At 43.7% G+C, this 16,908-nt stretch overlaps 1 protein-coding gene across 1 annotated transcript in view; it reads left to right on the top strand.

Moving 5' to 3' along the window:
• GFRA1 (GDNF family receptor alpha 1) overlaps positions 1 to 16,037 on the top strand; it is a 207,645-nt gene extending 191,608 nt beyond the window's left edge. Inside the window, exons 9-10 of the mRNA XM_058544077.1 lie at positions 13,317 to 13,370; positions 14,511 to 16,037. Of these exons, the coding sequence (XP_058400060.1) occupies positions 13,317 to 13,370; positions 14,511 to 14,666 (210 nt within the window). The 3' untranslated portion in view covers positions 14,667 to 16,037. The remainder of the gene's footprint in view (positions 1 to 13,316; positions 13,371 to 14,510) is intronic.
• The last annotated feature ends 871 nt before the right edge of the window (positions 16,038 to 16,908 follow it).

Genomic DNA, 16,908 nt, shown 5'->3' with positions numbered 1-16,908 from the left:
TTTCATCTTGGGGGCCAGGCTTCATGGTAGGTAGGTATGCATATCACCCTATATCACAGAGTGTAAGTTGTACAGTGTATTCGTTTGCACGGGCTTCCATAAAAGAATACCACAGAGTGGTTGGCTTAAACAACAGAAATTTATTTCTCACCATTCCAGAGACTGGAAGTCCAAGATCAAGGTGTCGGCAGGTTTGGTTTCTCCTGAGGCCTCCCTCCTTGGCTTGCACGTGTGTGCCTTCTTGCTGTGTCCTCACATGGCTTTCCTCTGTGTGTGCACATCCCTGATGTCTCTCTGTGTCTAAATTTCCTCTTCTTGTAAAGACACCAGTCAGGTTGGATTAGGGCCCACCCTAAGGGCCTCATTTTAACTTAATCACCTCTTTAAAGGCCCAGTTTCCAAATACAGTCGCATTCTGAGGTACCAGGGGTTAGGGCTTCAACATGTAAATTTTGGAGGGACACAGTTCAGCTCATAACATATGTGGAAGGGGCAGGTACTCAATAACTAAACATCTGACATTTTAAAAATCTCCCTTATGGGGTGACTTTAAGGGGAAAAATTTGCTATTACCACAAGCCTTTCCTCAATCCCCAGGGTTCTGGTAAGTGTCCTTTGTGCAGCCTTTGAACACGTGAGGCTCTGACTCTTGGCTAGTCCTGTGATGGAAGGAACGTGGAGAAAGACCCCTCCCATGTAGGATGATCTGTCCCACCCCGCCTGCAGGCATCAGGTGCTCCCTGCCTTGCTGAATCAGATGCTATCAGATTTCAGGCTTCTGCAAACTGAATTCAACTAATGATTTCTTTGTGATTGGCATGTTTGCATTGTAACAAACTTTAGTTCAACGTATTGTTAGAATACACAATACTGTAATTTAAGATTGTTTTATCAGCAGTAAAGGGTTTTATAATTCATTTAAAAAGTTGTAATGGGCTTGAGCATCTTCAGTATAGTTTAATAATATAGCATTTTATAGCTGGCTGTAAAATTTCAGATTACGGTTTTAGCAATTGTGCAATTCTATTTTATAGTTTAATAATTGTTCAAATGAAGGAGAGTGTAAAGTTCCTAAAAACCAATTTAATGACTTAGAAAAATAGCCTTTATCAAAATCTATTGCACACCTTTAATGAACCCAGATGTCACCTTTTCAACAAAGGCAGATCGTGGCATCTATTTTTCTCAATCACAAAGCCCTCCAAATTAAGCACACAGAGTGCAGTATCTCTGGGTTATAATTTTTCTCCTTTTTTTTCTCCTTTATCCCTAATTTCCTATAGCTGGAATAAGCCTATTTACCAAGCACAAGGTGAACACCAGCTAGGCCAGAAGAGCTTCAACAGGAACAGAGAGTAAATTGGGTCTGTCTTGAGAAGGTTCCTCATTTTACAGATGGCTCGTTTTATCACATCGCTTCAACCCCCTCCTCACTCTAACACAGTCCCTTATTGCCTCCAGATACCGCATACTTCATCATTCTGTGAAGTGAGTGGTAAAATGAGGAGCCCTACATTCTAATATAATTGTATACTATCATTACGAGTAATGAAAATATTAGCATGTAGCAGTGGAGAGAAGGCACTATCTCACATTGTCGCTGGAATTAGAGTTCTTGTTATTGAATTTCTGAGGTTTTCCAGGGACATGTTGTCGGACTACTGAAGTCAATAAAAGAGGAGGCCCTGGGCCAGGTGCACAAACACGGTTACCAAGGAACACATGCAGCACACCTTGAGAATACAGTCCCAGGACCCTTGGGTGCAGAGTGGTTCTTGGGCAGACTGGCTCTGGCTCAGAGCCCTGTTTCTGTTACACAGAAATGGCGATAGTCAGGGGAAGTCCCATGTGGCCAGGCTCCTTCCTTTCTGGGGTGCAGCCCAGGGACTTGGGGCTCTTGGCTCATTTCCACTCTGTGTTATAAACAGTGGTGCCTTTTCTGTGAATGGTGGGGAAGCTGACTTGGAACTACCGACCCAGTGAGTAAGCTGGGGCAGACGTCACCTGCAACGGCTAGAACTCCTCTCTTGGGTTGCCCTGAAATGATCTGAGCCTTCTTTTCTCTGCCTCTCACTTAGTTTCCTAGCTGCCTCCCCCTTCTTCGTCAGCTCCAAAATATTTCTAGTTGAAATTTGGTGTTGCTTGGAAATAATTTAAGGCTGTCTGTCCCAACCGCATTTGGGTGTCTTTTGCTGGGTCATGGTCATCGCAGTGCCACAACTGGAAGCCATTCTTGCTGCCTGGCAACATGCATTTGCTCCAGGTTTCACCTGTTGTCCCCCCTATTCTCTGCCCCAGCACGACACCCTCTACATTATAATGGGGGTGAAGGGTAGCCCTTAGTGATTCTGAGGTCCTATGGAGCATGGAGGCAACACCATCATTTGCTTTGCTCCAAAACCAAGCTCACTTTAAGGTAATACAGCTTGAACAAAATACAGCATCGACTGCCAATGCTCAACAAGGGATCATGCAGACAATCGGCCACCAGCAGCATGGTTAGTTCTCAAAGTTGCTTTTTTAAGAAAAAGAGGCTGTTGTGCTTAAGAGTAGAGAATACTGAAGGGCCAGGCTTCTTGCTACAATAAAATCAAACCTTCCTGTGGACTACAATGGAGACTAGTTTAATCTTCTTAATCCTTGGATTCATCATCTATAATATGGGAATAATGAGCACTACCACCTAGGAGGGTGGTGATAATTAAACAAATTCCTCAGCACAGTCACCGAGCCTCCAGCACAGTAATTATTTTTATCATTATTTTATCCTCCTGGTTCATCTTTGTTGACCATGAGACAGAAGGAGCCTGTACTGATGGGGCATTTGGTGACCTTTACACCAAAGTCATCCAGGAAATGAATTTGGGTAATATACAGGGTGTGGACCCCCAAGAAGTGGGCCTTAGGTTGAACCAATTTTTATAATTATCCATTTATGATGTCTTCTCCTAAACATTTTTTTTTTTTACCACTTTTCTCAAAATATGAGAATAACAACTTAAGGATGGGGATGGGAAGACGAGGCCCCCTCAGTGCATTCTGTGAAGAGCCATTAGGCCACCTGCACCTGTGGTCCAGAGGGCAGCGAGGCTGGCCTATCGGAGGGACAGTAATTCAGCAGTTGGACAATTGCTTAACCTAATTGCTGGGTAATAAACATGCTTAATAAAAAGGAATAGGATGTCTGCACCATCTTGGCTATAAATATGCTCTCTTGTTCTGGGTAGCCTACGTGAATACCTCTGAGCACACTTAGATCACATAACTATAAATAAATCCAATTTCTTGTATCCCCTGCTGACCTTTTATCCTTAGGACTTCTAGCAACCGTGCCTCCTGGAATAATAGGCTCTGCCTTGTGCTTGAGCCAAGGGCTCTGGTTCTCTTGGTGCTGAGGTTCAATGAAGGGCTCCCCTCCCCTGCACCTCTCATCTTTGAGGCCCAAGAGAAGTCATATCACGGATGAGGCTGTCTAGAGAGGGAGCTCAGGATGGTAGGCACAGAGTAGACGTTGTAGGAGTTTTCTCCAGAGTGGCTGTCCCCTGCCTGTCCCTCTGCTACAGGGACCTCAGGTATGACATGAGAGGTGCTCACCTTTGAGGCTCTCAGGGGAGCAAAAACCACCAGGCTTGGCCTGACCTCTGACTTCTGACAGAAGCCACATTTATATAAGTTGCTCTGGTTTCTCGGTGAGGCTTAGGAGGACCCCCTAGTGCTGTGTACCCCGTGTCAGCCACTCTGTTGAATTTAGGCTGCCTGAGCCGACTCTGTCCCCGGCTTATTACTGCCCCTCTCAGAACCTTCCTCAGCAGTCAGCAGGATAACAAGAACTATTTCCAAGACGTGATCTAAGGATTATGGGAGGTACTGTGTCTGGCACAGTCAACATGCATGGGATTTGGAGTTGAAGAGACCAGGCTCAAACTTCAGCACAACCACCCCAAGGTGTGGAAACCTGGGCAAGTCCCAGCCTCTCGGAGCCCTCGTCTCCTGATCTGTACAAAAGGGGAGCGCCCCCTCAGAAGGTCGTTTGGATCCTTGGGAGTATTCAGTAAAATGCAGATGGGATCATTATCAATGGAGGCTGTTATCAATAGTAATCGTCACAGTCATCATCACTATTAGTCTACTTGGTTTTCCTCTATTTTCTAGAATATTTTTCTCTGTCTACTAAAAGCACATTTTTTTTAAAAAGTGTATAAATTTTTTGCTTTCACCTTGCTTTTCGCAGCTGCAAGAGTGCTCCATCTTAACAGAGGGTGAACAAAAGCCCTGGGTCCGTGATGTCTTCAGACCACGGGGTTTTATATCAAACCTTAGTTACCATCATAAGTCACAGAGCCATTACGGGGCCGCACTCAGCTGCACATAAATGCACAGGAGAATGAGAGGCTTAATAAATATTATCTGATGGTGATGAGGATGCGTGTCTGATGCAGGAGGCTTCGTGCACTTCTCATCAGGGACCACAATGAATCTTTTCTGGTGCTCTTGCACATTTGCGTTTCTGACTGCACAGTTTGAGAAAACAAATGTTTCATTTTGGGGCCTTCCCCCTCGTTGCCTTTACACCATTATCGCAGAATGTTTGCTCTACAAAACTCCCCCACCCCAAACCCAAACGTCTTTCACAGATTGTTTGGCATAATCTTTCTGTTAGTTGGGCGTAATTTTCTAAAACACAGCTCATAATTGCTTCTTGTCTGAGTATTTTACCAATCAAGCCAGTTAACCATGAACGAAAACACAGAGTTCTCTGATGTGGGTGGCAACCTGTGTTTGCCCCAACTTGGAGAAAAGCAAAATAGATGTAAGACGATCCTGTGAAGTTATGGAAAGAAGAAGGGCCAGCTCCAGTGTGGTGTTAAGCTCCCTGCTGTAGACAGTGTCTGCACGCAGCGCTCCTTGCCATCCTGCCATTAGTGTTAAATTACAAGTGCAGGGCTGCGGGCATCCTTTCTCTGGTGCGCCAGAGACTGTCAAGCCCCCGAGGGACCGCTTAGCTAATGGAGGACTGTTGCTGTATCTTACTGGACTGTATCTCTTTCATTGCATTCATTTTTACATCCAGGGAATATCATGAGTCAGTTCTAGTCAATGTCATGTTCACAAGCCACACTGAGCTTCTGCGTTTTTCCCACCCCTGCCCCAATCCAAGGACGACCAGCAGAGGGACTGCAGAGAGGCTTAGAGATCAACAGCAACTTGGATTTTAAAAGGACTTCCACCTAGAGTATCCCATTTGATTCTCACAACTCTGTGAGGTAGGCAGTAGGGCACGGGTTATTATAATTATAGCTGATGGTTGAAAAGCCAGGACTAGGACCTTCTAACCTGTGTTCTTTTTACCATCCCATGTCAATCAAGCCAGTGCCAGGAGTAAGTGCTAAATCACAGTAGCAGCTCTCTTAACTGACCCTCCTTTAACCAACTCACCACAGAAGCCAGCCTCTCCACTCCCCTGTAACAGTCTAATGCCCAAGGCAGACTGAATGCCCCAAGCTAGTGGGCCTCTGCTCTGCTCACCTACTCCCTGGCTCTCTCTAGCTGAGATGCAGGCTTAAAAGGATCAGGTACATTTGTTCTAAAACTTTTTTGTGCTGTTGTATTCAGTGTTTTGCTTACATCATTTAATTAAATATTACATGAATGATTGAAATAGGAGCACAAAAGAAAGCATAGTTGTTGGAATAAAAACTAAGTTGACTATATTGGAAAAGGCAAATTCCTAAAAAAAGAAATGCCTTTGAATTGAGTGTGGGTGAGACAACTGCAAAAGACTGAGAAAAATTATAAAAATGTAGAAAGATTCTGCACTGAGATTCCTCTGTGGGTATCAAACAAATGTCACTCCTGTTTTAAAGAAGCTAAGACTAGAAATTGTAGACTATGAATTATAGGTGTGGCTTATATAGAATATAAGCCAGGGAACTCCAATTAGCAGATTCTTTGTTTAAAAAACTTGTTTTAAGAAAGTAGCCTTAGTCATGTGTCCAAAAATCAGTAAATGAATGACATTCAGATTTTAAATTAAAATATTTGATACAATATATACAATGGAATATTATTCAGCCTTAAAAAAGAAGGAAATTCTGCAATATGTGACACCATGAGTGAACCTGAAGGACATTATATTAAGTAAAATAAGCTAGTCACAGAAGGACAAGTTCTGCATGATTCCACCTAGAGGAGGTATCTAAAATAGTCAAACTCATGGAAGCAGAGAATAGAATTGTGGTTGCCAGGGGCTAGGGGAGGGGGAAATGGGGAGTTGTTGCTCAGCAGACATAAACTTTCATTTGTGCAAGATGAATAAGTTCTGGAGATCTGCTGTACAACGTTGTTTTACAGCGTAGCCTATAGTTAACAACACTGCATTGTACACTTAAAAATTTGTTAAGAGGATAGATCTCATGTTAAGTGTCCTTACCACAATAACAGAAAAAAGAAGAAGCTTTGAAATAATAAAAAGTTTGATATAGGGGCTGGCCCGGTGGCATAGCGATTAAGTTCGCGCACTCTGCTTCAGCGGCCTGGGGTTTGCAGGTTTGGATCCCAGGCGCAGACCTGCTCACCGCTTATCAAGCCGTGCTGAGGTGGCATCCCACATATAAAGTAGAGGAAGATGGGCATGGAGGTTAGCCCGGGGCCAATCTTCCTCAGCAAAAAGAGGAGGATTGGCAACGGATGTTAGCTCAGGGCTAATCTTCCTCACAAAAGAAAAAGTTTGATACAAATGTGTAATTTTTAAGTGATTTAATGGTTTTCCCCTTTAACTTAATTTCTGAAGAATGACCAGTGGTCCTGGTCCCCAGTTCTGTCAGATAAGAGGGTTTCTACTCTAGACTTGGCTCTAAGCTCAACCTAAATTGCACAAACTTGGAACCCCCCACAGGTGCCAGGAATCCAAGACCTGCTAACTTTAGAACATGAATCCACATCATCTTCAAGGCTGTGACCACCTCCCCGCCCACACACACACCCCCCCAATCTGGTCTCATGTCAGTTCACTGCTCTCATGTTGTTGGAGGCCTCCTCTACACAGCGCAACCAGGATCTGAGCCTGCACTTCCCCTGGCTTAGGAAGCACGACTTTAGGCCTCCAAACCTTTCCCCAACCCCATCTCATGACCAGACTCAGCCTGCTCAGAGCCTGGTGACTAAATAAACTTGGCACTCAGTGGGCCTTCATAAACTTGTGCTGAGTGAAATATCTTTATAAGGCCTTCTTAGAGCTTCATGTCATGAAAGCTTTTTGGCTGAGGTTCAGGCAGTGTGTAGACACAGTGTCTTGGAGGGAGCAAGAAGAAGGAATGTGGTAGAAATGCTGCCCAAGGATTATCCCCACCCCCTTCTCAGAAGGATACTTGTCCCATCTCAGCCTCTCTCTCCTCATAGCCCCTCAGCCCCTGCCCGGCCTGTTCCAGGGCCCATGGGGCTGGCAGAAATCAGCTTGGAGGCAATAGATCCCTTCCCTGCAGAGCAGTCTCTGAAAAACAAACACCCAAGCCCAGGGGCTCAGAGCAGGCCTTATTTATGTGTCCACTTGTTTCATGCAGCTGACTTTACTGCACATTATTCAGACCAGTGGTTGTTAGCAAGTTTGTAGGAAAAGCAAATCACCAGGAAGGTGAGTTTCAAAATAGACAGTGGCAGGGCTTTTACAAAGGCTGGCCAACTGCTTGTGACCAGACCAACAGTAAAACCTCCCCTGGCTCTCCAAAATCCAACAGGCGCAAGGTGAAAAGAGTGTCAGTCTACAGAGCCCTGGGGACACCACCGTTACTTAGCTTGGATCCACTAGCAGGCAGCTTCTTTTTTTTTTTTTTTTGTGGTAAGGAAGATTTGCCCTGAGCTAACATCCGTTGCTAATCCTCCTCTTCTTTGCTGAGGAAGATTGGCCCTGGGCTAACATCCATACCCATCTTCCTCTACTTTATATGTGGGACGCCTGCCGCAGCATGGCTTGATAAGCAGTGCGTAGGTTCGCACCCAGGATCCGAACCTGCGAACCCTGGGCCACCAAAGCAGAGCACACAAACTTAACCACTACACCACCAGGCTGGCCCCAGGCAGCTTCTTTTTACTGTCTTTTTTTATGTGTCAAAATTAATTTGGGCAAATACGTATCAAGTACACGATATGATTATTACATAGTAAGCTCTACCCATAAAAGTCTGTAATCAGGTGAGTATTTTATTAAAATACAATGTGAAAAATACAACCTGAAGCAGATTATTCTGCTCGGTTATCCTTGGGAATTAAGTGTACACCTTTCTTCCTACCTTTTGTCTTACAAGAAAATGTAAGATGTGTAGATTTCAACTGAAAATGGCTTTGAGTTCTGGACTGTTTCGGGAAGAACTCATGCAGTGGTTTTCCCTAGCAAAGGTCCAATTTATGCTGCAGAAGAGACTCAGATGCTAATAAACTGATATTGACAAGTGTGATAGATGCAGCTAGGTACTTAGTGAGTGCTGGAGAGCAAAGTTGATTGCATTTTACAGTCTGTGTATTTCTCTGTTTATTGCTTGTATTCTGTCATTAAGCAAACAGGTTCCTAATATAGCAAATCTCTCTAATCAGTAAAGCAAGGGAGAAAAGAAACAGAAGCATCATTAATTATGACCATTTGGCTGCAGCCTGGACAGTCTGTTGCTATTGGATTGGGCAACTTCTCTGGTTTTATTTTCTGGAGGTAGAGCAGAAACTGGCTTTTCTTATGCATGGAGGAGAGTAGAGAAATGTTCCATGCCCTGCTGGCTGACAGCTGCCTAAAAACCGGAGATGAAACACTGGCTTCTCTGCAGAAATGGAGTCCTCGGGCAGCAAAGGCAAGGCTCCGAGTAGGTGTGCTTTTAAGTCTCCAATTCCATAAACAGAGCAAGCGTGCTGCTCCAAAGCCTGACCTGTCCCTGAGGCTCGAGGAGAGCCTACTGTGGGCAGAACTTGTGTGTGCATGCGGTGGCCGATGAGTGGGCTCCACTGAGAGCTATGAATTATGTGTATGTCTGTGCGTTCTGTACAGGAAAGCCATTGGCACCATGGCAGGCTTTCCAAATGCTAATCACAGGAGTAAAAGGCAGGAGAGTCATCATTCTGACTCCAGGTAACAGAGGTTAACAGCATCTAATGCATTTATTAACCCTCTAATGTCAGGGACTGGCGAGATCTGGCCCCGCAATTACAGTGCCCTGGAAATTCTATTACGTGATATTACATCTATTGCGGATGACCGCCAGTGACAATTTTATAACACTGCTGGAGAGACAAGGCTTATGAAGTGCCTAAAGAACAGGTTCCCTGGTTTTCCAGAATGACAACAAAGCTACTGGTTTGGGAACAGTCTTCTCAAGCATCCTTTTCATCTCCCCATTCTCGAGATGAAAACCTCGTGGTACTTTGTTTTTTGGTGGTGGTATTTCCTCCAGCTAGGAGTCAGGCAGCTTCCCCCATAACCACATAACTATGAATTGACTGTTATGGAACGCTCTTTTATAAAAGAGATTAAATAATGCATTTTTCAGCACGCTGTAACAATGGTTAAAATTGACATTTAGAAAAATGAAATCCATTCTCTTCTCGTCTTCTTTATCCCTCTCTCTTTTTAAAGAGATATCGTATTTTAAAGCCACTAACTGTAAAGCGTGGTGTCTAGATAGGTCCAGGCTGGCCAAGCTCTATGTTGGGTCCCTGCATATCCTGTTAATGAGCAGGGCTGCAGGGCTCACAGACAGGACGTTGAGCGCTGTGCCAGCGCTTCCCTTGTCACACTCTTGGTTTTATGGGTTTAGAACTCACCAGTAAAAGGTGCCCTTCCAGTTTCTGACTTACCTTAGACCTTACAAGGTCTCAGGATTTTTTTTTTTTTTAAATTTTCTTGGGACCATCCCAATTTGCATCAACTGAGACAACGTTTAAAGCATGTAAATACTCTTTGCAATAGTTGAAAGTAGGGGACGCCCTGTAATTTTATCTGTTTGCATTTATCATACCTGACTAGCAAGACAGTGATAGCTTGATGATGTTTTCAAAAATGCTCAGGATAAAAGCCTTTAAACTGTGGAAATAACAGGTTGCTCAGGCTTCTAAAATGGGCGTTAAGAGCCAGGTTTTCTGAAGTGGACTCTGGATCTGCATAGATAGATTTCTGACCCTCAGTGGTCACTAGATGGGTTCAGACTCCATACAGACTTACAAGCGTGCAACCAGGTAGACATACACAGGTCTAAATTTCCAGGCTCTGCCCCTCCATCTGCAGCTTATGAACTCTTAGAGGCACTGGACGGCCAGTGGGACAATGCTCCGCCTGTAGTTGACACCATTCAGCCTAGGCAGCAGACCCACTGGCTCTCATTTCATAATGTGCACCACAGATTTGGTGTGGGATTTCAAAAGATCTCATGTCTGTGTGCAATCTTTTGATTCTGTTACCCAGGTGCCCCCTGCCATTCCAGTAATGGGTAGCATTTGCCCTTTGCTTTCTAATCAGACTCACAGACCTTACTGAGGTCTATGCTAGGTTCAAGTGGAATTCCAGGGCGGGTCTGCGCCGCGTCTGCAGTCATGGGAGTTTCCACCGGCACCCAGACGTCTCGGTGGGAAACTGTGTTAATAAATTGGCTAAGCAGAGTATTTAAAGGCCTGTGTTTGTGGACTGCTCAGCCTCTGGCGTGCTAAGTGCTTCTGTGGGTCAGGAAGGTGTTTAACAGGAGTTAACATTGTCTCAGGGCATCTGTAGGGGCCTGGCTGCACATTATTACTTTTACTCAGCAGTTCATCCAGTTATGCCAACCAGAATGGGCCTCAAGGCAGGAGGAGCTGGGAGCTGCTGCCTCCAGTTCTAGTGAAACCAATGAGGCTGCAGGGAGACAAGGCTAGAAGTTGACCATTTCCTTTATCTAGAGGCCAACAAGATGCCCACTTTGGGGGAAGAAGAACTCAGAGACTTCACAGACTTGGAGCTGTGAAGTCCAAATAATGCAAAGAAATGCATTTTCTTGTGTGGCTGAACACTTATCCCAGCCATTCTCAGATGGAAGACAAGAGCCTAGGAGTTTAGACCCTTGTATGTCTACCTGGTTGTACACCTGTAATCCTGTACACAGTTGAACTCTCGGTGACAAATGAGGACCAGAAGTCTACCTCTACACATCCAGATTCTGCTTAAGAAAATCTGTTAAGATAGAGGCTTTTTCTAGTCCATTGGTGGAAGCCCCTTTGTGGTCATTTAATAATGGTGGGCATTTACGAGTACTTTGACAGGTTCCTGAAGTGACTAAGAAGTGTAGCTGGTGGGTATTTCAGATTGTGTGTACAATGAAGAAAACACCGTACACAGGTGCTAATCATACAGAACAAGTAGGCAAGAGGCCCATCCAACTGTTAGAACTCTAAGAGGCCCCTGTGGTCCAGGACACTGAGTGCTTAGCTGTGACCACAAGCACAAGAACAACTTGAAGGTATAATGTGTCCCAGACTAGAAGTCAGTCTGCCTTTCCTGTACATTTTAGTGAACTTCTTAGTTATGCCAAGGTCCTTAGCAAGGGTTTATGTCTTTTGTAGATTATGGCCTAGAAAAGAATAGACAGAATATTTTAGGGCCATTTTGGTGTCTGGGCACAATTCCAGTCTTGAACAGAAATAAAACATGTAAAGTTCTACACATTATTCTCTGCAAATAACAATGCAATGGACCAGATTTGCTATTAATATAGATTAAAAGTAGGCTCTTGAGTCAGGTTCAATTCCTCTTCCAATTTCCCCTCTGATCTTCTTATATATAACATTTAGTGACCTTTGAACAGCCTGGGGATGCTTCACAGTGTCTTATTCTTGATGCCCGTTTAAAGGTTTCTATTTCATATTCACAGCTGGCATATGCAAATATAGGTAAAGATTATGATGCCTCCCAAGTAGCATTATGGTCAATAAATTACTCCTTGGGTGAACATGCTATCAGTTCAGCCTAGCATGTCTTCAGTGAGTTGCAAAAGTCTTCCTGTGACAGGCAGCCTGCCGGTGCCATTCACACACAGACACAGCTGCCTGTCCAGATACTCCTTAATTCAGGAGTGATGCTTAACCAGGGTCATCCTGTTGGCAAATGAGCTCTCTGTCTTTCAGTGCCACTGGACTCCTATTTTTGTGGGGAGAGAGGGTCATGGGAGGGGTTCTTGGTGTGGATTTTGGGACAGGTAGAACATGAAGAGTCAAGCATGCCAGGATTGCCTGGGAGAAACACTGTAATGCGGTGAAGAGCACAGTTTCATTCAAGAGTTTTTGCATCATATCTAAATCCTGATTCTACAAGAAAATTGCTGTGTGACCTTAGATAAGTCAATTAACTTTTCTGCACGCTAATTGTTTTCCTTTACAAAACGAGAGGGCTGTACTGGGTCAGAAGTTTTCATTGTAACTGTTTGAGCAAGGGAGCCTTTCCTTCAACTCAGTTCTCAGGTAGAAGCCCAGTGGAGACTTGTTCCAGTTGCAAAGAAATAGGGAGCTTAAAGCCTTTGCAGCTCAACCCCCCGTAGCAGTTGTAAGATAGCTGAATCAGGGATCTGTAATGCCCCGCACGATTCCTCGAGGGGCCCTGTCTGACAGAGTCCCTGCCCTGTGCCTTAGCCCCCAAGCCATGGGAGGTTTACTCACTAGGGGCAGCCCCCTGATCCCAGGAACCCCATTCTTTTGTCAAATCACCTTATGCCCAGCATCGGAAAATAGCTCCATAAGTGTTTGTTGACTGGCCCAGCGAATAAACAAACGAACAGACAAACAAGCTTCAGGAAGACTTATCTCTGTATTACTAATAAATGAGGATTTTTATTGCAACATTTTTACTTAGAAGGAGTTTCCTAAAAGTTAACATTAAAAAATATAAATGAGTTCAAAATGTAAATAACTTCAAAACTTTTTCTTTAGTAACCTAGTCCTGTGCTGCCCCTGCTAGCCACAGGTAGCCATTAAGCCTTTGAAATGGGTAATGTCCTAATTGAGATGTGCTATGTCAAACACACTGAATTTTGAAGACTAAAAAAAAGAAAAAAAAAGGAATGTAAAGTATCTCATTAATAATTTTTTATATTGATTACGTGCCGAAATGATACGTTATTAAAATTATGTTTACCTATCATCTCTTTACTAATGTGGTTACTAGAAAATTTAAAATTATATATGGGGGTTCATAGTTGTGGCTCACATATTTCTATCAGTGGCACTGCCCTAGACAGTTGATTAATGGATCATCGGTAATTATTCTTCCATATTATGTGTGAGTGATTTTGTGGGTGTGGTGTATTTTTGTCTCTTCCCAGGCACAGAAGCTGAAATCCAATGTGTCGGGCAGTACACACCTCTGTCTTTCTGATGTAAGTCGTATTTCTTTCCGGGTCTCCTGCATTTATAGAGATAGAGCTTTTGGGCCCCTGGGGCAGGGTATGCTTGAAGACCTCAAAGACAACAAGGTTTCAGGTCCAGAAAAAATCTAAGGCACCCTGGATGGCCCTCTGCCCTTTGAACAAGGTGCAGTGCTCAGATCCTAGTGCACAAAGTTAGAACTAAGTATAGGACCTGGGATCCTCCTCGCAGAACTGGTCCCAGCATGAATACCATTGTCCCAATGCCATGAGACTGTCTATGATCATGGTCAGGTAAAATCTTCCAGCACAGAGAAGATGCATAACAACGCTCACTGCTTACCAGATGTCTTCTATATACAGTTCCTTTGACCTGTATAGCAGCCCAGAGGTAGCTAGGGCAGGTCATATTACACTTCCCAATTTACAGGTGAGCAGATGGATGATTCTGTCACGATCATAGCTCATTGTGGCGGGATGTGGCGTTATGTGATTGAGCAGGTCCTGGGGTTGGGGATGGAGGAATCGATGCTGGGGAAGGACAGTTGTGCTGTCCGGGAGTCTGGAAGCCTGGGTTCTGGTTTAGACTCTCCAGCTGAGAGGCAAGGCGGGCTCTTTCCTCTATAGAATCTAGGATTGAACTGGTCGATGGAGGGAAAGGCTACTGCCTACTCCGATGTGATTTGTGACTCATCTCTACATGAACTGGTACTTCCTGAACAAGTTTTCTGAGATGATTCTTCCTGCCCTCCTTCCATGACGAGGAGAGACAGTAGCACTCCTCCTCAGGCTGTCAGAAGGAAAAGGATTCCATATTGCACAGCTACTGGGGATGTGGGGAGTAGGAGTGAAGAATGGCAGGGATACCTAGACTCAATCTCTTCTCCCAAGTGGATTTTAATTATCCATAACAGAGGAGCCAGAAGGACAGACAGTTTATCAGAAGTATCTGGTTCTTACCCAGATTCATGATTCCTTCCCATAAAACTACAAGTCAGTGAGTTGAAATCTCAGCGGTAAAATCTTGGGTCAGCTTTGGTGAGTGGTATAGCTGGTTGGGGGTGGAGGTGCGGGAGAGAAAGAGTGGTTAAAATATACTGTGACAGAATAAATACATGCAGCGGGTGATAATGAAAACGTTCTTTCTTACAGCGTGATTACGAAAAGGATGGTCTCGCTGGCGCTTCCAGCCACATAACCACAAAATCAATGGCTGCTCCTCTGAGCTGCGGTCTGAGCCCACTGCTGGTTCTGGTGGTAACCGCGGTGTCCACCCTATTATCTTTATCTTTGGCAGAAACATTGTAGCTGCATTTAAGAAAACAATATATGGACATGTAAAAAGACAAAATCCAAGTTATCTGTTTCCTGTCCTCTGGTATATCTGAAATTCCGGTTTTAGGAGCTCAGTTGAGACACTGCTAAAACAGTTTTATCCAACTGGAATTTTTTTTTTCTTTTTTTCTTTTTTTTTAAGAAAGCTTTTTGTGATCTTTAGGGCTTCTATGGAATACGCGATGCAGTGCTACATTCCAGACTCAAAAGGCTTTGGGGCATGCTGTATTGTAAAGGGACCCTTTGTCAGTTGAGCTGTAAAGCAAACTGAGGCCATGTTTTTCATGATGATGATGATGATGATTTTACAGCTTAACTCTGGCCTTTATTAGCTAGAGAAGGAGTTAGTATTTTTCAAGAATCTTCCATAGCTCATGTAATGGCTTTGATTTCTGATGACATAACAGCAGCCTAACATGGATGCCAAGCTTTTTTGTCACAAAGTGAAGATTCTCATCAAGAAAATCTTGATAGACTCTGGGCAAACAAGCTTGGACCAATGTTCACCTTTCTATATGTACTAGCATTTTCTGCGCTAATGTTTATGTATTGTGAACAGTTCTGCACTCTCCTACAAAACAAAAAAACACCTGTCATATCGAAATGTAGTGCCTGTCTTCTAGTCAAAAGAGAGAGTGAGGGGGCATGAAACTTGGCAGTACCTTGATCATTGAATGACACTCTCCTAAGCCTTACCTGAGTTAGAAGCCCTTAAACTAACAAGAGTCAAATATAGCCGAAGCATCACTCTAATACTCTTTACACGTATGAGGTTATATGTAGAAAAAAAGATTTTATTACTAAATGATTTCAACTGTTGGCTTTCTATATTTTGAAAGTAATGATATTGTCTTCATTTTTTACTGATGGTTTAATACGATATATATGGAACTTGTTTTCCTCTCATAAGTAGTGTCAGCTCCAATGTTAACTTCACAAATACAGCTCTTCAAAAGCAGACTCTGAGGAGCCTCATGCTTTAGCAGAAAGCTCTGCATCACGTTACTGTGGACAGGCGGGAGGAAACAGAGCAGCCAAGAGTTGTCTTTCATCATTTCTTGAAATGCAAGTGTGCATACCTGTGAAAAAACTGGCAGCCACTTGTAAATGTTCTGCAGTGTCTAATGGCACCCTTGCCAGGTGACACAATCCAGTACCTTGGTTTTCATGTTCCCTGACAAAGGCAGCTTTGATTAGGACAGGGGATGGGGATGTGCTGCCCTCTCTCCTGAAGCAGATCCGTGCCGGTACACAGTTTTTTCCTAAGGATTGTCTTTGCTCCTGACTGTGAAGTCTTGGCCACTGTTTAGAGCTGTTTGGTCTGAAGGTCATCAGAAATCTGCTTGCGTCTTGTTCTATGTCCTCCATGATAGACTGTGACTGACTATGTGAAAAAGAAAGGTTTGTAGATCAAGAGGATCAACGTTAGGTCTGTGGAGACGAGCTGGTTGGCAGAGATACACAGAACAGGACTCTGGATATAAGCATCTGGCTTGTTAACTGCACATCATCTTCCATCGTTCTCTTCCTTAAACCACTAGACCCTCAAGTGCACTTTTGAAGTCTGGTTGAAATGGCAAGATTCAGAATCTACGATGATTGAGTGCTGGTGGCCATCTTCTCCCAAACTAAATAGAGAAGAAGAGATTCCACCGTAACAGAGGCTGGGAGCCTTAGCTTTCTTCCCGCCTCAGTAGCGGGGCTGGAGGAGGAAACCCATGGTACACATTTTCGTAGTGACCCCCTTTGCCCGCTGATGTTTGCCTTGTAAGAATTGATCAAATTACTGGGGTGATAAATCTATTAAATCCAAGATAAAGGCATAGTCTTTTAGCTCTATTGGTGTTTGAAGTACATTTATGTCCAAATGTTAATAAACATAAATGTATAATACTAAGTACCGACTTTTTTCACTTCAAAATGTTTTCAAGGGAAATTCGTCAAACAAATTTGACTAGTGAAAGGTTTCGTAAAGACTCTTACTTTGGATAAACACATTGAATGTGTAGAAATATTTGGAATTCCAGTCATCTATGAAAGCATATCTCTTACAGAGTATATTTTGTTTTAATTAAGGTATCTCTGTGTATCTACACTGGACTAATTGCATATGGGTCGGATTCTATGTGATCTACTGTAGAAAGCTATTGATTACTTCTGCAGTGAACAGCGGCTCTAATTAGCTTCAGATGACCAAAGAGGAAATGGGAGTTAT

Source organism: Diceros bicornis, chromosome 6, assembly GCF_020826845.1.
Source record: "Diceros bicornis minor isolate mBicDic1 chromosome 6, mDicBic1.mat.cur, whole genome shotgun sequence".
Classification (NCBI taxonomy): domain Eukaryota; kingdom Metazoa; phylum Chordata; class Mammalia; order Perissodactyla; family Rhinocerotidae; genus Diceros; species Diceros bicornis.
The sequence above is the reverse complement of the archived record's forward strand: the minus strand, read 5'-3'. Positions and strand labels throughout refer to the sequence as shown.